The 20,249-nt window shown below is 57.4% G+C and overlaps 1 protein-coding gene across 1 annotated transcript in view; it reads left to right on the forward strand.

Moving 5' to 3' along the window:
- BCAS4 (breast carcinoma amplified sequence 4) overlaps positions 1 to 17,085 on the forward strand; it is a 57,057-nt gene extending 39,972 nt beyond the window's left edge. Inside the window, exon 5 of the mRNA XM_023626750.2 lies at positions 16,542 to 17,085. Coding sequence (XP_023482518.1) covers positions 16,542 to 16,661 — 120 coding nt within the window. The 3' untranslated portion in view covers positions 16,662 to 17,085. The remainder of the gene's footprint in view (positions 1 to 16,541) is intronic.
- The last annotated feature ends 3,164 nt before the right edge of the window (positions 17,086 to 20,249 follow it).

The following is a 20,249-nucleotide window of genomic DNA, read 5'->3' on the forward strand; positions in this document are numbered from 1 at the left end:
AAAGCCACCGTCCATCCCTCCAGTGGGAATGGAATAGGGCGGCTCCCTCTTCCCTGAGCCGCCGTGCCGCCCCAGCCAGCCTACCCCGCTCACACCAGGTCGCAGCCGGCGGCTCAGGAGTGGGTCACCTCCGCAGAGGCCCTGCCCGAGGATACGCCCCAGGGGACGCTGGGTCGTCAGGACAGGCACGGGGCATCCCAGGTCCCCCGCCGAGTCCCACCTCTTCCAGTCCCTCCCCACCACGGGCCACATGTTCATTTGACACACTAGGAGCCACACTGGCTGTGGCCCCTGCCCTGTGCAGATCTCAGCCCGTCAGTCTCTGTGTCTCTGTTGGGACCCTGTCTCTGCCTCTCCCTGTGTGTCTCTGGGTCTCTGTCTGTGCCTCTCTGTCTCCGCGTGTCTTGCACACAGTCACAAAGCCTCGCCCCGCCCCGCCTTCCATCTCTCCCGCTCCCCTCGGGGGTCTCACCAGGACCCCTCCCTCCTCAGATGGAAAGAGGAAGGCTGGGGGCTGTGTGGGCCCCCCACCTCTGTGGAGTGAAGGGGCCATCAGGTTGGGCCCTGGTTCTGTGTTCACTGGCTGGGTGGCACCATGGACACCACGGCCCCTCTTGGAGCCCTGGTGTCCTCGTCGGACATAAGTATACCCAGAGAGCGGTCCCACGGTGACATGCTTAGTGTGTACTGAGGCTTGGTCCGAGGGAGCTGTCAGGAATAACGGCTGTGAGTTGGGCACGAAAGATGGAGAAATGATGCAGATGGGTCCCCACCTGAGCTCCCAGGCAGGTGCTGGCAGCAGGTGGCTGGGACGAGGGCTGCGCGCTTCTGACTTCTCCACGTGACAGAAAGGAGAGAAGAGAGGTCAGGGGACCTGGAGAGGAAAGGACTTTGGGAGGGAACAGCGCGGCCCGATGTGTGGCCCTGGCTTGGTGCTGGGCTGCAGGGCGTTTCCCGAGCGAGGAGGGGCTGGGCCAAGGAGGGGCGGCTGCGGTCGGCCATCATGGGTGCGGATTCCCTCCGTGATGCCTGCACCCAAGGGTGCTGAGTCTGGAGAAGTGTGATGCCTCTGATGCCCAAGGAACCTGGGAAGCTCTTGAACTTGGCTCCATTCATGGTCAACTTTCTGCTGGGAAAATAAACCACGTCTCATTAAGCAGTAAATTCATCCAGGTGCCTGTTCAGGCTGATACCATCACACCTTGTCATGCTGCCAGACCTAAAATCAAGGCCACAGCTCCCGTTACTTGCAGAGTCCTAATAATTAACCTGGGAACCTCCGTCGGAGATGGGGAATGCTGGCTTTGAAACGGAGTGAGGAGCCAGAGCAGGGAGGGGGCCGTGTCAGAGCTGGAGGTCACAGAGCGCTGGTGGGGAGGTGCGCACTGTCACCTGTTGGGGATCTCAGCTCTGTGGCTCGGGGCTGCCTCCTCCCCTGCGGGTCTGGGGGCTCTCTGCTGGCCTGGCCCCGGCTCCGAGGCCTCAGGCAGTGCCCCGAGGGGGTGTGTGTAGGGGTGGGCAGGAGGGCTCAGATGCCAGCAGCCATGGTAGCGAGAGAAATGGGAGACCACAGGCTGGGGGCTCCTCGTGGGGTTGTCTGCCAGCGTATCGGTGCCCGTGTGACCTCTGTAACCTGTCACTGTCTGGCCAACAGGCGTTTATTGAGCCCCTGCTGTGAGCCAGGCGCCCCGACTGAAGGATGAGCCATACCTCTCAGTGGCTCAGGGATGTCATGATGCTTAGAATTTTGGGGGATCCTTGTGATTAAAAATCAAAGCAGTGCCAGAATTGGCTCCCACCTTGTTGATTTCGTTTAAATGTTTATTGAAATTGAATGCATTTAATACAAAAAATTCAGTGTGATAAAATTGTACACTTGGGCTATTCACAAGCTAATGATGGCATTTAAAAAGAATATACGGGGCTGGCCCTGTGGCCAAGTGGTTAAGTCCATGTGCTTGGCTTTCAGCGTCCCAGGGTTCGCTGGTTTGGATCCTGGGTGCAGACCTACACGCCGCTCATCAAGTCGTGCTGTGGTCGCATCCCACATAGAAGAACTAGAATAACCTACAACTAGGATACACAACCACGTGCTGGGGCTTTGGGGAGAAAGAAAGGAAAAAAGAAAAAAGAGGAAGATCAGCCACAGATGTTAGCTCAGGGCCAATCTTCTTCACCAAAAAGCAAAAAAAGGGAAAGAATATGAATACAGGGGGCCATAATAATAATAATAATAAAGTCAGCCAACATTCTTTGAGCACTTACTGTTTTCTAAGCACGATTATATGGGCACAGAACCCTATGAGGTAGAAACTATCATTAGCCCCATTTCCAGATGAGAAAACTGAGGCACAGAGAGGTTAAGGACCTTAGCCAAGGTCACACAGCTAGACGGGGTGCCTGTTGCCATCTGAGGGATCTGCGAAGGGGACACAGTGAACTGTGCTGGACGTAGGGCTCCTGCTCTCTGTGCTGGCAGCTCCATGTGGGGCGTTGCAGGGGATGTTATCCATCCACATCCGAGGTCCTCTGTGACCCCTGCCTCCACTCCCATGCTCGTTCCCACAAGCAGCATGAATGGGCAGATGATGGGAGGCCCCTCAGGCTTGGCCCCTGGGCCCCCAGGAGGCCCCAGAAAGTGAGGCCAGCCTCCATCCCAGCCTGTTTCTGGTTCTCTCGAGGGCCTGTGGGGTGGGTGCGGGGGGACGGCGGGACCCCTCCTGCAGGTGTTGTCCTGGGCTGCTTTCTGCTCTGTCTTGGGCTGTGCTTCTGGAGACCTTGGGATCTTGTGCTTGCAGACAGCCCGCCCATCCCCCTCTGTGCAGCGCACTGGCTTCTCCCTGCCCCCGCGATGCCTCCCAGAGCTGCCACGTGTGCCTGTGGCCCCAGCTCTTTACCCCTCCTTCCTCCGCCTCGGGCTGGGCTTAACTCCTTTGATGCCAAATCTCCACCCCCTCCCCTCTTTTCTTTTGTTCATTCATTCATTCATTCAACAAATACTTACCGTCCACCCGCCTGTATGAGCTGGGTGCTGTTTCAGATCCTCAGAACCCAGGAGAATGTTCCTGCCATCCATCCGTTGAGGGTCTAGTGTAACATATAATGTGCCCTGGGGTAGAGAGAAAAGTGAGAAAGGGCAGGGAGACGGGGGCAGGGGTGGTCAGGGAAGGCCTCGCTGAGGTGACACTGGAGCACGGGGTGGCGGGAACCCGGAGGAGGTGCGGAAGGGCCCATAGAGCTGAGTGAGCAGCGAGGGCTGGGCGTGTGGCATGTTGGAGCCAGAGGTGAAGGTGGGCGACTGACGGAGCCAGTAGGGGCCAGAGCAAGGACTCGGCCCTGGAGCGTTTCGAGACATGGTCTGCCCTGCGTCTGGCCGGTGTGGAGGAAGACACTGGGTGTGCAGGGTGGAGCTGAGAGCCACTGGGATGTCCAGGGAGAGAGGCTGGCAGCCTGGACTAGGGGAGGCCAGGGTGGAGGTGGGGAAACATGGTCTATTCTTTGTGTGTGTGTGTTTAACTGAAACTCTTTACTGAGATGATTGTAGATTCAAATGCAGTTATAAGAAACAGTACAGAGGGGCCAGCCCGGTGGCGCAGTGGTTAAGTTCGTGTGCTCCGCTTTGGCAGCCTGGGGTTCACAGGTTCAGATCCCAGGTGCAGACCTAGCACCACTCATCAAGGCATGCTGTGGCGGCATCCCACCTAAAGTGGAGGAAGATTGACACAGGTGTCAGCTCAGCGACAATCTTCCTCAAGCAAAAAGAGGAGGATTGGCAAGAGATGTTAGCTCAGGGCTAATCTTCCTCACCAAAAAAAGAAAAGAAATAATAAAGAGAGAACCCTTGTGTGCTTTGCCCAGTGTCCCCCAGTGGTAACATCTGCAAAACTGCGGTGCAGCATCACAACCAGGATGCTGACTGGATGCAGTCGTTGCTCTCGCTCAGCTCTCGCAGCCGTGGTTGTACTCATTTGTGTGTGTTTTAAGTTCTGTACGATCGTATCATTCTATACGCTTTTGTTGTGTTCAATTTCTGTCTCCACCACCACAGTCAAGACTCTGACGGTTCCAGCACCACGGGGGCCTCTCGTCTTGTCCTTCTACAGCCACCCGCACCTTTCTTCCAGTCACCCAACCCCTGGCAACCACTAATCTCTCCACTTCTAAAATTTCGCTGTTTCAGAAATGTTCTATAAATGGAATCCTACAGCGTGTAACCTTTTGGGACCGGCCTGTCGCGTGCAGCCTAACTCCCTGGGGGTCCTTCCAGGTTGCTGTGTGAACCAAGAGGCCGTCTGGATGTGCGTGCAGGGGGAGACGCGGCAGGAGATTCGAGTGTGGGGTCCAGGGCAGGAGGCGTCCCACGTGGAGCCAGCGGCATTAGCTCTGAGGCTGAATGCGATGGCCCAGGGAGGCAGAGGGGCATGCACTGATTAAGCATCTGCTGTGTACCACGTGCTATTGGAGATCCGTTGATGCGGCCGTGAGTGAGGCAGACCAGCTCCCGCAGGTGGAAGCCTGGGGTGGAAGTGGTGGGGCGCGCTCAGTGTCCCTCTTCGTCCCCTTGTCTGTCTTTGCAGCCATAGAGGGCTGGGACCCTCTTGAGGCCAACGGCCTCCCGGGGTGGAGGGTTTACACCAGAGGTTTCCAGGAGTCCTGAATACAAGGAGAAAAGAGGGAAGAGCTCCCCCTAAGACAGGGTGGAGTCCGCTCAGCAGACTGACCTGTCTTCCGAGGTGGCCTTTGTCCCTTTAGGATGTGATTTCTCTAACAAAGGGATGGGCTTGGCAGGTGGGGGAGGGCTGGGGGTGTTTCTTGCGTCCCTGCCAGGCGCGGTGACTTGGCTTGGGTGTGGAGGGGCCCTGGATCAGGCCCGGCTCCTCCCCCGTCTCCTGCCCCCCCACGCCTCCTCCCCTGCCGCCCCTCCTGGAATGCTCGCTCTTCTGCCCGGCCTGGGTCTTTCCCTCTTTTCTCCTGTTTCCTCATTTTCCCTTTCCATCCTTCCATCCCCATTTCCGCTCTCCCTCATTTTTTCGTCTTTCTTCTCGTCTGTTTCCTCTCTTTCGGAACCCCCCATCTTGCTTGCACGTTTTCTCTCTCTCTCTCTCTCATACTTTTCTCTCCCGTCCCCCTCCTGTCCCTGCCTCCCCGTCTCCTTCTCCCGTCTCATCATCTTCGTCTCTGTTTCTCCATGCTCTCTCCGTCTCTCCCTCTTTTCCTTTCTCTTGCTCTCAAGCGTTATTTCCTGGAACCTCAAAACCATCCCTTTTCACTCTCAGGGGGCCCAGACCGGGATGGCCGCAAGGCGAGTGCCCGGGGCCTCTGGGGCAGGCGAGGCCGTGGGGACAGAATCTGAGCCTGTGCTGAGGCTCCCAGGCCGCCTGGCACCTGGCGGAGCAGGACAGGCCCGGGCTGCGGCTTGTGGGCCCAGACGGAGTCTGATGACAGCGTACGTAGAGAGGAGGCTCCAGGGCCACCTGGAGGCCCAGAGCTGGGAGAGGCGGCTACTCGGCCCTGGGGACGTCTTGCTCCAGCTGGACAGGGCACGGCTTCTTACACCCGCTCATTCTGCTGGCTGCCCTTCTGCCCCGATGGCTGCTTTTGAATGGAGCACAGCTGTCCAAGTTAGGCACCCAACAAGATGCTCGACTGTCGCTGCGTTTGCTCTCTGCTTCCCAGAGCTGATTGGCGCCATTTCCACCATTTTTCTGTGGAGCCACCACCTTTGAGGCCAGCCAGCCAAAACTCCAAGGAGCCTACTGGTCATCCGCATTGGCATGAGAGATGTGCGGCTCTGAGGCAACAGCAGCCAGCGGCTGGGCCTGCACAGCTCCAGGACGCTAATCTGGAGGTGGGCCACAGACAGCGGGAATCTGGGCTGAACCGGGCCCCCCGTGGGCAGCTGGAGAGTCTCTGTGACAAGGAGGCCACCCACCTGCGCAGGCCCTGGGCGAGGCTCGCTGGTCTGTTGCTCTGGGCTGCACGAGAATCTTCTTTCCCTGCTCCACGCCACCAGAGGGTCAGTCCCGGCTCGAGCCAAATCCGTCTGCTGATGTCCCCCCAGATTGCCCCGCAGCTCTGGCCGCAACCCTTTGCCCCTGGTGTTTTCTCAGCCTGGAGTGCTGGCCCCACGCTGTCCATGGAGCTAGCCATGAGTGACCTTTCTGGGGCACGGCACAGGGGGAGAGCCCCAGCCTGGGAGCACGTACATCCTGGGACCAGCTACAGAATTTTTGGGGCCCAGTGCAAAAGGAAAAGGCAGGGCCCCTTTGTCGAAGCTTATTAAGAATTTCAAGGGCCGGCCCGGTGGCGCAGTGGTTAAGTGCACATGTTCTGCTTTGGCGGCCTGGGGTTCGTCGGTTCGGATCCCAGGTGCGGACATGGCACCACTTGGCAAGCCATGCTGTGGTAGGCGTCCCACATATAAAGTAGAGGAAGATGGGCACAGATATTAGCTCAGGGCTAGTCTTCGTCAGCAAAAAGAGGAGGACTGGCAGCAGTTAGCCCAGGGCTAATCTTCCTCAAAAAAAAAAAACAAAAGATTTCAAGACTGTGATGGCAGAGCAGTAGCCCAAGCGTGGGGCCTGCGTGACCGCACGATCGTGAGGCCGGCCCTCTCACTTGCAAGCGTCGTGCTTTGAGTGGGTTCCTAAGTCTGCGGGGTCTCAGTCTCCACATCTGTGAAATGGGATTTACCGTCAGATCCGCTGCCTCGCATTGTCGCGAGCAGTAACTGAGATGATGTGAGGTTTCACCGCTATTATTATTATTGGTGACGATATTATTTAAAAACTCGTTATCTGTGTTGTTCCCTCAGCGCTTTGCGTTTGCTGCCATGGATGCGCTTTATTTATTTTTAAAGGAGCTTTTCATTTTGGATAGTTGTAGTCTTGCAGAAAACTTGTAAAGACCATACAGAGTTCCCGACGCCCGTTACTCAGTTTCCCCCATGTTGTCATCTCACGTCACATCACTGAGGCTCAGTCGTCAAAACCAGGATGCCAGCACTGGTCCCGTGCCCTCCACTCGGCTCCAGCCTTTGTTTGGGTTTTGTTCGCTCATGTCCGTTCCTGTTCCCGGCTCCCATCCGGGGTGGTGCGCTGCATGCTTTGTTTTTAACGTGACCATGTGTCTCCAGTACTGGGTCACTGTCCGGGCCTGGGCAGGGGCTCCAGCCTTGAGCCACCCAGCGACTCCAGAACGGGCCCCTGCAGAGGCCAGGCCCGGGCCCTTCCTGTTCCACCAGTTCGAGTTCATTCGTTTTGCATTTCATGAGTGTGCCAGGTTCTGGCTGCCACTGGGCCTGTGGCCCTGAAGACTGGCTTGGTCCCCATCCCTGCAGAGCTTGCCTGGTGGGGAGACGGGTGGTAACCGAGGAAGGAGGTAAGCAGGATTCACTCCACAGTGCTGCAACGGAGGAGGGAAGGTGACACAGATGAAACTGGGGTCCCTTAGGAGGGTCTGAAGGAAGGAAGGAACCAGCACAAGAAGACCTGGTGGAAACGCCTTGAGGAGGGCAGCAGGTGCAAAGGTCCTGAGGCAGGACAGCCCCTGGTAAGGTCCAGGAGCAGAAAGAAGGCCCCGGGCTGGGGGGTTGTGAGTGATGAGAGGTGACCGACCGAGTTTAAAGAGTCAGGCTGGATCATGTGGATCTGGGGTCAAACCCCCAGCTCTAAGGGGCCAGGCAGCTGGCAGAAATGAGTGGCGTGGCTGGGGGATCACGCAGGCCAGTGCACATGTCCCCTGTGCAGGGGCGGCCACTGCTCGGCACTGGCTCATCCTCACTGCCCAGTGTGCCAGGGCTTTGGATGTTTTTAGAGAAGTTTGCAATCCATTTTTAAAAGAGAAATGGCATTTCATTAAAAAATATGAGAACGCAAACATCCACACTAACAAAAGCAAGAAAACTCAGCCCAGTGGAAGCCGAGCGGGACACGCCTGTGCTCTGGGTTTGGCCCCAGGACAGCCCATTGGTGACCTCGGGGGCAGGACCCGAGACCATGGTGAGGAGCGGGGTTTTATTCCAACCACCACTGGGTGCTCCCTGGCGGATCCGGTCTGTTGTTAGGACAGGCCCTCAGGCTGCGGGGCGGAGAATGGCGGAGGCTAGCGAGCAGGCTGGGAGGTGGCACGGAGGCGTGGCGGTGGCCATGGGCGAGGGATTTGGGAAGAGTTAGAGGGGATGGAGGAGGGGTCGGGTGTGGGGAGGAGTCCAGGTGCATCCCAGGTTCCGATTCGGGCGAACTCGCTTGACAGAGGTGCTGGTTAGCGGGCAGGCCTGCAGGGCGTCACTAAGCCACCGAAAGCCTGAGGTCCCTCCTCTGTAGGACCTTGTGGCACCTGTGTGGATTTGGGTGTCTGGAACGCAGCCGGGGCTCAGTTACAAATATGCGTATAAGTAGACGGTCATCAGACAGTTAAAGTCGGTGGCCCTGTGAGGAGGGCAGCCACCCCGCCAGAGGGTTGGAGGGGTCAGACTCTGGGTCAGGAGCCAGAGCGCCAGAGAGACAGGGGCTGCCCACTCTGGGAGCCCCCAGCCCTGTTCCTCTGTCCCCAGGACCTCAGCAGCCTCCTGCTGCCACCGGCCACTGTGGTTACCGGGCTGGCGAGTCTGAAGCCAGTGGCCGGGCTGGGCCGGGGTCCCATGGGGAGGGTGGCCGCTCTCCTGCAGGCACCGTGAGGCTGGCCAGCCCAGCGCTGCGGGCACGACTGGACATGCAGGGGCTCACTCACAGCTGTCAGAGTGTGCTGGAAGACAGGGGCCCTGAAGCAGACACAGACACTGCAGGCCGGACAGCCAGGCATGGCCCGAGGTGCAGAAAGCCCTGAGACCGAGGGGAAGGTGGTGCGGGCTGGCCGGGTGGGGGCCACGCTGAAGGCTCAGAAGAGCCCTGCTAGAGTCCCAGTTCAGCCTCTGAGAGCCCTGCGGCCCTGGGCATGGGACTTGCCCTCCCCTCTCCGAGCCCACTTTTTCCCCTACAAAGCCGGCCCCCATAGCACCTGCCTCGCCGTCTCTTGGGGGCGCTGGAGCAGAGCGTGGGTGCGGGGCAGCCCTGCCGGTCGGGGCGGTGGCACCAGGCCGGCAGTTCCCTCCCTGTGGGGCCCAGGGCCCAGGACTGGAAGCAAAGCCTTCTCCAGCCGGCTCCCCTTGGCCCCACTGAGTCCTGCCTGAGCACTGTGACGTGAGCCTGGAGCCACTGCCAGCTCCAATGCCCACAGGGCTCGGCGGGTCCTGCGGACGAGTGAGTCAGGCCGGGCGGGGACAGCGGTAAACGGGACAGCACATGCCCTGTCTGGAGGGGCCAGCTCACGGCTCCCCGAGGGAATGTGGGCCCAGGGCGGCCAGATCGCTCCATTGTTCAAGAGCAATAGGAACTCGATATTTGTTTGAAACATCCCAGTTCTCTCCTGTTGGCAGCTAACTCGTTTTTAAATTTGAGCCAAACCAGTCACGTCTGCGAGCCAGATGCGAACCAAAGGCCACCAGTTTGTCATTTCTGAGTAGGCTGGAAGGGGGGACTCCCGAGGGTCCCACGGTTGGAAAGCAGATGCTGATGGGACGTCCTGGGTCCTGGCTGTGAGGTCCTCTCTCAGCCCCACTCAGCCCCGGGCCGCCTGTGTCCTGGCTCGGTGCTGGGCCAGCAGATCCCGGAGCAGCGCGGGCCTGGGTTCCAGTTCAGCCTGCGATTCCCGGTTGGGCAATCTTGGGCCAGTGCCTGTCTGAGCCTCAGTTTCTTCTTCTGCAAAATGGGATTGAGGACACCTGCCTTTCCCAGCGGCTGTGAGGATGAAGGGACCGTGACCCCACAGGGCCATCATGGACGGGCACTCAGGAGCACTCAGGCTCAGTCACTGTGGTTGAAGTCCGAGAGACCAGGGCTTGGTCCGTGCGGACAGACAGCTGTTCTTCTGTCTGTTTGCTTTTTTCCCCCTAAATACACTTTTGAATTTTGGAATTACAGACAAGTTGCTGTGATAATACGGAGAGTGCTTGTATCCCCCTCACCCAGTGTCCCCTGCTGCTAACATCTCATTTTCCTGTGGGACGTTGTCCCAGCAAAGGGACCAGCATTGATACCTTGCTACTAACTAAACACAGTTTATTCGGATTTCATTAGTTTTCCCCTAATGTCCTTTTCTGTCCCTGGGTCGCATCCAAGATAGCAACCATGTTAGATTCAGCCGTCGTGTCTCCTCAGCCGCCTCTGGCCCATGGCAGCTTCTCAGTCTCACCTTGTTTGGATGCCCTTGACGGTTCTGAGGAGCCTTGTTAGGTGTTTTGTCCACTGTCCCTCAGTCAGGGCTGGTCAGATGCTTTTCTCGTGGTCAGAGGGCGTGATGGCTTTGGGGAGGAAGGCCACAGAGCTGAAGTGCCCTTCTCGCCACCTCAGAGCCAGGGCACATGCTGTCGACAGGGTGCACCGCTGGTGACGTTCACCTGGACCACCTGGCCCAGGTCGCGTGTCCAGGTTTCTCCACGGGGCAGTTGCTGTCCCCACCACCACACTCTGCCTCGGAGGCAGCTCGCCGAGCGCAGTCCCCACTCAGGGGAGGGCAGTCCATCCAGCAACGATTGGGATCCTTCTGAGATCTGTGTCTTCTCCCATGTCTGCTTGCTTCTCTATCGAGCGGTTTCCACCATTTTTGGAGACCATTCCATTTCATTGTCTAAACAACTGGGTTTGAGTCCCCGCTCTATACCCATGTACCACCTGTGTGACCTTGGCAACTGGCTGTGAACTAGAGTGAGGATGGGGATAGCGGCAGCACAGTCAGTCAGGCCGTGTTCAGTGCACAACAGAAACCTGACTAAAGGGATTTAACCAAATAGAGTTTGTGTTTTTCCTCATGTGACAGGAAGTCCTGAGGTGGCCAGTTGAGCTAATGGGGCTTCTCAAGGAAGTTATTAGGGACCCAGGCTTCTCCTGGCTGCCGCTCTGCCATCCTTAGCATGTGGCTTTTGTCCTCATGGTCCCAAGGTGGCTGTAGTACCTCCAGCATCATTGCTGTGCTCCAGGCCCATTGTGAAGTTGATGGTATTATCTCCATCTACAGATAAAAGTGAGGCTCAAGAGGATGAGAAAGCCCTCCCTTGAAGGAATGTTGCGAAGGTTAGAGACAATGTATGTGACCTGGGGCACAATAGGCGTAGTTGTTGTTTTCCCAGTGGGCTGGAGGTGCCTGGTGACCTGGGGGCTGAGGGTGGGCCCCTCGGTACTTGAGCTCCCACACACGGTCAGTCCAGGGCCTCAGCCTCCTCGACCAGGCTCTGGGGCTGACCTTGTTGACCCTGAGAACCCAGTCCAGGAGTGGGACCGCTGTGTGGCCTGCCCATTTTGTGGGGGAGGATGCTGGGTGAGCCAGGACAGGCTGGGGCTGCAGTGATGGCCAGAGAGCAGCCGACCAAATCACAGTTGGGCCTGGGCACGGTCAGCAAGGCGAGCCTGGCCCTGAGTCCTGTGGCCATGTCTGGTGACATTACTCAGTGCCCCCTTGTACGGGGGACACAGGGAAGGGTTTGTTGTTGCTGTTCTATTTAGGAAACAGAGTTAATCCAGGGGCAAACTATGGCCGGCCACCTTCTTTGTACGTAAAGCTTTATTGGCACAGCCACTCCGTTAGTTTCTGTATCGCCTGTGGCTGCCTTTGTGCTACCAGGGCAGAGTCGAGTCCTTGTGACAGAGACCACGTGGCTCACAAAGCCTAAAATACTTACTGTCTGGCCCCTTGCAGAACAAGTTTGCTTCAGAAGAGAGACCCTGAGCTCAGGCTGGGCCCCGAGGTGTCACCTTGTCACATGCTGCGCCAGCCATTTGGGGTCTGTCAGAAAAGGAGCTGCTTGCTGGAGCAGGTGCCGGGGGCCGACTGGGAGGCATCTGCCCAGAGCAGCAGGTCACGGCAACAGTGAGGTGGCCAGGAGGGGCCTGGGGCCACAGGAGAGTGCCCGCTGTTCCTCAGCTCAGCCACCAGGGGCCACGAGGGGCTGTGGGCCCAGAGCTTCCAGATCATCTGATTTTCCAAGAGAAGCTGGCAGTCTGGTTTTCATGAGAAACCTCCTGATTTTTTACGTGTTTGCAATTAGTTCCATTTAAAAAAAATCGTGAAGCAGACCCCAGCACGCATGCGTCCGGTATGTGGGCTGTGCGTTTAGGAGCTCGGGTGTCCTGGGTGGAAGTGAGGAAGATGTGGGCGTGTGGGTAGGCCTGGGAGAGCACACCAGGCCCTGCGCCCCAGAGGCTGCTCCTCCAGAGGATGGGCAGGCACACCCTGGGCTGTGGGGGACGAAGGGGGACGTGGGAGGGAGGGGCATGGCAGAGCCCTGGACCTGCGGTGTCAGGTTTCTGAGTCTCCCATCCTATCGCGGCTCGTGGAACATTCTGGCCTGCAGGCTGGGGGCAGGGGAGCGAGAGCCAGAGTTGGACCCTTCTTGCTTACCTGGCCGCCCCAAGAGGGGCACCCTGGTACCAGCTGCAGGGCAAGGGGTGGGAGGGGGAGCTCTCTGAGGCCCTTCTGAGGCTCTCAAGGGTTTGAGTTTGCTGCAGGAATCCAGGATGAGGCAGGGGCCCCAGGGGTGATGGGCATGGGCCCAGCTTGGTGCCGGCACATCCTGGCTCCTGCCAAGAGGGACGACCCCTCTCGTTGCAGGTCTCCCTGAGAATCCAAGAGAAAATGGGCACGAAGGGCTGGCTTTCTGGCATCCTGGTGTGCCTGAGATTGGGGCCTGGCCTCCGGGGTGTGGTCCTCCCCACCCGACAGCCTCTGGGGCGGCTCACACGCCAGCCCTCACCTGCTGATTCCAGCCACTGCTTTCCAAGCGCTCCTCCACCTTGGTGGGCTTATTATTTGTTTTAGGCAGAATTCTTGGTTGCAAGTGACAGCAACCCAGGTCACCGTGGCTTAAGCAAAGAGAATCCACGGCTCATGGACTGGAGAAGTCCCAGAGTCATGCTGACCTCAGGCAAAACTGGACTCAGGCGCTCAGATGATACCGTCAGGACTGTGTGGCTCCATCCCCAATTCCACCTTCTTGTGTTGGCTTCATTCCCAGCAGGCCCCCCAGTGTCGTGGCAGAAGTGGCCCTCAGGCGCGTGGCCTATCCTCACGGGAACCTGGGGGGTGAGGAGAGCATCTTTGTCCCAGTAGCAAGCGTCCCAAGGCTGTTTCTCATGGGCCCAGCTCGGGTCACCTGCTCAGCTGTGGAGCAGTCACCGCTCGGTGGGTCAGGCCGCCTTCAGCTGTGGGGGGTGGGGAGAGCAGCGTGAATGGGGAGCAGGCACAGTGATCCTGTGGGAAAACCAGGATGCCAGTACCAGAGTGGAAAGTGGAGGCTGGACAGGCCAAAACAGCACATGCCCACCCCAGGCCCACCTGCTCTCCAGGAGCAGCGTTTTGGGCTGAAGAGGCCACATTCGCAGCCCCCTGGCTCCTCACAGGCCGCCCTTCCTGGCCACTGACCCCTTCTCCACGTGCTCCGAGCTGTCATCAGGGGCTCCGTCCAGGGCCGAAATGGAGCTACACCCGCCTCTGCAGGCTTCCTTCCCATCTTCCAGGCTGGGGGCCCTTTTGAAAAGGGCGGGCAAGTTGGTTCGGAAAGGGTTGTTCTCGTGCCCCCCATGGGTTCCTAGCGAGCGAGCGCACACGCAGCAGCTCTAACAATCCACGGGGCCGCCTGGCGGGGCGCTGACGGAGGGCTCCCCTCTCCCCACGTCGCCCATTCGGGAAGACCTCCCTCTGCATCCCAGGCAAGACGCGCTGTTCCTTGCGCCAGTGCTCGCTGGAACCACAGCTGCGATTCTGTCCAGAGCTGCTAGGCTCTCTTACGACAACTCTTCACAGTCATATCGGTTTTCCTCCCTTTTTGGAGAGTGTCCCCTCGAGGGGAGGGGCAGAAGTGTCCCCGTTGGTAGAACCGTTTCAAAAAAAACAGGGTCGGGATGAGGCCCAGCAGCTCCAGGAGAGGCCGCGCGGCTGGGCTGGGACACTGGCTCTGGCCTGGCCTGGCCACTGACCCTCGGGGCCCCTAAGGGCTCGCGTGGGTCCCGAGGATCAGGAGAAGAAGGGACCTGTCTTCAGGATCACAAAATGCTCTTTGGCCCCCAAGCCACATGTCGGGATGAGGGAGTTGGTCTTTGAACTGTCATTATTCACTTGAATGTTGTGTTTTCTAGATGTTACAGTGGCCAATTCTCAGGAGGAACTGGGTAAAGATTCCAGAACGATGGGTTATCCACAGATCGCCTCCCTCAGGCTGTGAGATGTATCTTATGGCTCGTTTCCCAGTTGTGTTCTGGTCGTGGTGCTACCAGAGGAGTTGGGTCTGATCCGCAGGGGCGGGTGGCAGCCCGGGAAGGTGCAGGGGGAAGGGGGCAGGCAGGCTAGGCCCTGTGTCCAGTATCCCCCTAGCAGGCTGAGCCAACGGGGCTGACCGTGGGTGACCGGGCGGGGTGTCCTGTGTGCCCTTTTATGAGGCTGGCCTTTGGCCAAGGTGAGTTGCTCATCCTGGTATTCCAGATGTGGGGTGGTGACACAGGCAGGTACGTGGCCCCCAGACACCTGAGCGTGTCCTGCCTCATTTGAAATCCTCTGATGGTTTCCTTCTGCAGCAGAGACAGCTCGGTGTGGGGGCCAGTGCAAGAATGTGGGGCACAGATGCTGGAATCCATCCACTCCTGCCCTGAACCCAGCCCCTCCCCAACGGGGACACCGCACAGCCCCCTCCCCCGCCAGGATGCCGCAGCATGGCCCCCTCGCCCGCCGGGACACTACACAGCCTCCTCTCTTCCCTCTCCAGTCTGTCTATTCTGCTCCAACACATATCTACTTTTACACACACTCCCCCCCCCCCCTCCCTTCTTCGCTCTCTCTCTCTGTCTCTCGCCCTCGCTCTCACTCACTGGCTTCAATGGCCCCCTTTCTCCTGGGATGAAGTTCTTCGCACGGCCTCCCAGAGCTCGTGCGATCTGGCCCCGGCTTTGGGCTTTGTCCTTGCCCGCACTCACCTGCCCGACTCTAGACTGAGGTGCTTCAGTGCCCACCAGCCACACGCCCTGTGCACCTGCCGTTCTGCAGCCTGGAACCCCGCCCTCCTGCTGGTTGAGTCCCAGTGGGCTCGGTCTCCGCAGGCCTCGTGACCCCTCCAGCAGGAGTGGGGCCCCTTCAGTTCCACAGGCCTCTGGGCCTCCCCACCGTTGGCCTCGTCACGTGGCAGTGCTGTTCCTATTGGTCCCTTTGTCTCCCCTGCCAGACGGCGAGTCCTGTGATGGCTGGGACTGCCCTCTTGTTCGCAGCGGCCCCTCAGTGCACAGAACGGGGCCTGGCCAGGCACGGGGGCTCAGTGAGGTCAGGGGGTGAGTGGACGGGTGCTTGGAGGCTGTGGGACGTGGCTGAGCTTTTATTCCCCCACTTCATCCCACAATGGGAATGAAGGTCCCCACGTGGCCGTGGTGGGTAAGGACGCACGCGGCACAGGGCGGTGCTCGCGGAGGGGCTGGGCCTCAGGGGAGCTGATACCCACGGGCTTGAGCACCATCCTTGCCCTGCCGCCTGCGTCTCTGGTCCTAGGCTGGGTCAGAGCTGGGTCTCAGATGGGGCAGGGGGCGGTGGGAGGGCGCAGAGGCAGCCAGGAGATGGGACAGTCAAGGGAGCTGTGGGGGGAGGGGGAGGGAGTGGGAGGGACCCAGGTGGAGGCCTCCTCCCTCTGCTCCCCTGAGCCCCACATGCCTGTCCATCCCCTGCTGGGCCCCCAGGGGCAGCAGCCCCACAGCCTTGCAGACCTGCGTCCTCCCCTGGGACACGGTTACTGGGATCAGCCCTGGTTCTACATGAGAATCACCTGGAGCTTTCAAATACCCCGACGCGCAGACCACACCCCAGAGCGGTGACATCAGACTCAGGATGGGGGGGTGCGGAAGCATTTCCTAACTTTCTAGGAGGTTCCATGTGCAGCCACGTTGGAGGTAGTCCTCTGTAGAGTTGGTTTTCCTCGAGCTGTGCATATAACTCAGAGGGTCCCACCAGCTAGAGCTTGGGGAGGGTAGCTTGATGGAAAATGTCCCCGTTCCCAACCACCTCGCACCAAAAATCCACACCAGAAATAAGTGCTTCTTAAAATGGTTCGATATTTTGAAAAAGTAATGCATGCATATGGTACAAACTTCAGGCAGTGCAGATGGGCACACGGTGACAGAACAATCAGGCCAGCTCCTGGGATCCCCGCAGAGCTGTCTGCGTGCACACGCATGCGGCGTGAGGGCCCCCTGCCCTCGCATGTGGTACCTCGCCTGCTCGGTCCGCTGTCGGTACCTGGCTCCGCCTGTTCTCACACCTGCAGGGTGCTGCACTGTGCACGTGGACCAGCACCGATGGCCTAACCCCTTTGTGGTGGGCTGGCTTTGGTCACCGCAGGCAGTGCTGCCAAAGAACCACGGAATCTTGGGTCACATGTGTGCCTCTCTGCAGAACAAATTCCTGCAGCTGGAATTCTTGGGTCACGGAGCAGGTGGATTCACATGGCTGACGGAGCACCTCGTTTTCTGTCATTCCAGAAGCCGTCTGCACCAGTGCCGGCGTTCGAGCTGCCTGCGTTGTACAGGACTGAGGACTATTTTCCGGTGGACGCTGGGGAGGCCGCGCTCCAGGCCCCCCGCTGCCCTCGGCGTCTGTGAGCTCTGCGGTCCCGCCCTGAGGGACGTCGGGACGTGAGACTGTGTACGGAGCAGCTGGGCTTTTTTCTTTCTTTGTTGTTGTTGATTTGTTTTCTGAACCTCCTCCCCTGCTTCACGTGAGACCACAGGGTTTGGAGAAGCAGCTGGAACCGCGTGTGGCCATGCCTCAGGCGGGAGCAGGAGAAGTCCCTGCCAGCATTGGGGCCGCCTGGTGCTCCAGGATGAGGCGCTCGGGTCGGACGCGCCGCAGCTGACGGACGGATGGCCAGGACCTCCTCTCTGTGAGGGGCTTTGCACGGAATCCTGGGGGCTTGCTAGGTGCCACCGGGCTGCGTAGCTCCAGGTCCGTCTGTGTTGGTTGGTCTGTCTACGAACCCCAGTGCCCACGGGCCTGTGAATCATCTCAATAAAGGTGTCGAGTTCACGTGTGGTCTGGGTGTACATGTCTTCTCGAAGCCTGATCCTTGAATCTGCTCATGGTAAAGCCCTCACCTCAGAGGAGGGGCGGCTCTGGCCTGTACATTCCCAGCAAGAACAGAGAGCGCGTGAGGATTCCGGGGTCTTCACGGGTGGGTTTGCCTTCGATTCTTCTTGTGCAGATGAGTTTCCTGCTATTGTCCTGAAATTCCTCATTTTGGTGATGGATGTTTCTCCTTTTTCTGCGATTCCTCAGAGAGCCAAGAAAACACACACACAACCGGGCTGCAGACCTGGGTTAGAATTTCAAGGAAATCTAACATCATGGATCAGGAGAGACCGCAGTAGAAGCAAGGAAAAAGTGGAATCTTGCCAATTTTAAGACAATTTTTGAATTAAAAGATGTAGGTAGACCCCTTGTTTCAAGAAGTGCCAGCATTTTTCCATGGAGATAAATTCTTAAACTTTTATAATGTCTTTTTTTTAATAAAATCTCATACATTATTTTAAATTATTGAAGTGTAACTTACATACAGAAAGGTATGTAAGTGTATTTTTATAAAATCTTATAATTTTAAATTATTGAAGTGTAACTTACATACAGAAAGGTGCACCTAAGTGTGCAATTCACTGAATTTCACAAACTGAACCCTAATCGTGAAATAAGCACCACTGGCACCCAGAATCCCCTCTGCTTCCTCCCAGTCAGTGCCTGACAACCCCCGCCCCCCGACCCCACACTCACACCGTCCTGACATGCAGCCACCAGTGTAGACAGGTTGTTGGCCTCTGCACCTCGTGTGCCTGGAGGCGAGTGGAGGGCACACACAGGACGTCCTCGTTTGTGCCTTGCTCCTCGGCTGGCGCTGCGCCTGGGGGGGCGTCCCTGTCGCTGTGCGCTGCAGATCATTCGTCCCCTGGGTGTGTCTACTGATTGGGACTGTTTTGAATGAAGGAAGCGTAGACACCCACTGCGCCCGTCTGCTCAGAGAGAGCACAGGTTCGATGGAAAGTTAATTTTTCAGACAAGCAGCGAGGACAGCAATTTCCGGAAGGCCGAGTACACGCTGAATGTGGGAGACGCGCAGGCTGCTTTCTCCTTCCAAGGCCTGGACCGGGGGCCAGGGAGAGGAGAGAGGGAATGTCATGTGATCAAGCCGCAGCAACTTAAGTGTTCTCAAATAGAGACCCCGAGGATGGTGCCGAGCGTTTATAGGCTCTGAAGTCAGCCCGCCTGGGTGGCACCGTCGCCTCCTGCACGTTTCAGTGGTGTGAGCGTGGGCTCGTTGCTTACCCTCTCTGAGCCCAGCCTCCTCCTCAGCAAGATGCAGAGAGTAATGGCACCTGCCTGTTGGGTTGTGAGGATGAAACGAGATGACCTGTGTGAGCGCTTGGCTCAGGGCCTGGCAACGGGCACGTGGTAATGGGTGGCTGTGTACGGTGACTGGGCTGGGGGGGTGGCGGAAAGGCTGAGCCCCTTTCTGCTGCATTTCTCAGATGACCAGTGGCATCCAAGAGCCTGAGCAGCGAGCGACTTAGGGGCTGCCCTTAAATGTCAGAGTCAGAACAAGTCACACAAGAGTGAGAGCTGCCAAGAGGCCAACTGGCTTTCTCTGGGGTTTGCTGTCCTTGGGTTCTTTTAGGGACCCCCCCCCCATCCCCACCCCGAGTCAGTGAGGAGGGGTGAGGTTCATGGGGAAGGTGATGAATGAAGTGGAAGGGGCCATTCCAAGTGTCCTGGGAGTTGCAGAGCCAAACGATGAGGTTTTAGGGACACTTGGAGACACCTGGGGGAGGGAAGGCCGGGACCCAGAGCCTGCCAGGGATTCCGGCGCCAGTCCGTGTGTGAGTGACCTGATAGGCGTCCCCTTTAACAAGGGTCTGACGCCGCCCCTGTGAGGGATGAAGGCCTGACTGTGGACCTGAGTGGGCCCCACAGCCCGATGCAGGGGTCACTTTGCAGCCTAGGAAAGGGTGAACTTTTTCTTTCTTTTGTGGCTGTTGTTGGACAGGGACCCAGGAGAAAGGCCACTGCCAATTTTGCTAGAGTAAGGCTCTCTGTCAACCTGCTCCCAATGTCCCTAGTGCACGTGAACTTCGTGTCTGTTGAAGCGAAAGTTTTCGAGACCGTGGCCCACGGGTGGGCAGAAATGTGTGGTTTGCCCGGCACTGTTTTAAAATGTTTTCATGTTGAGACAACTGGGTAACCATCTGGAAAAAATAAAGGGAGCTGCAGACCTCGCTCCGTACGCCAGGAACAGTTCCAAAATTCCACACGGATTAAGGAGGAGTTAAACGTATAAAATGAATTTATAGAAGGAGGCAGAAACATTGGAGAATCATACAAAATGCAGAAAGCCGTAAAAGATAGATACATCTAACGATATATAAACAAGTAAATCCTCTGCATGGCAAAAACAAACAGAAAACCTCAACCAAAAAAAAAAAAAAATCAAGACAAAACAACAAAATCTTAAGCAAATTAAAAAGACAAATGACCAAAAAGACAAGTGACAAACTGGGAAAATACAGTCACAGCTCCTATTACAAAGGGATAACCTCCCCAATGTATAAACGGCTCCTACAAATAAGGAAGAGAAAAGCATAGAAAAATGGGCAAAGGATATGAACAGGCATTTCACAGAAAAGAAAATGCAAAAGACGCCTGAAACATATGAAAAGGGGCTCAGCCTGCCTAGACCAGTAAGTATGAGAGAATATTGAAATTACTCAGTTTTCACTCATCAGGCTAGCAAAAATGAAAATCTTGGAGGACGCCGTTGGTGAAATTTGGGAGGCACACGCCTTCTCCTCGGTTGATGGTGGGACACCATTCTCACCGAGGTCCGTGGGCAGGCCCTGTTAGAAGCAGACACGTATCTACCCTTGGACCCAGTAATGCCACCCCTAGGAATCTAGCCTCCCCATGTACACAGACGAGAGAAATAATAAATGCAAGAGGGTATGCAGCACTCACTGAAACGCAGAAGGTTGGAAAGAACCTAAGTGTCCATCAGTATGGCTTTATTGGTTCAGTTGTAAAATGTCCATATGATGGAATTCTATGAAGTTTCAAAAATGGATTAGGAGTTCTTTATGAACTGGTATAAAAATATCACCAAGCTATGAAAGCCAAAGGGCAGAAAAATATATGATATGCCACCATCTGTG

This window comes from Equus caballus, chromosome 22 (genome assembly GCF_041296265.1).
Source record: "Equus caballus isolate H_3958 breed thoroughbred chromosome 22, TB-T2T, whole genome shotgun sequence".
In the NCBI taxonomy this organism is placed as follows: Eukaryota; Metazoa; Chordata; class Mammalia; order Perissodactyla; family Equidae; genus Equus; species Equus caballus.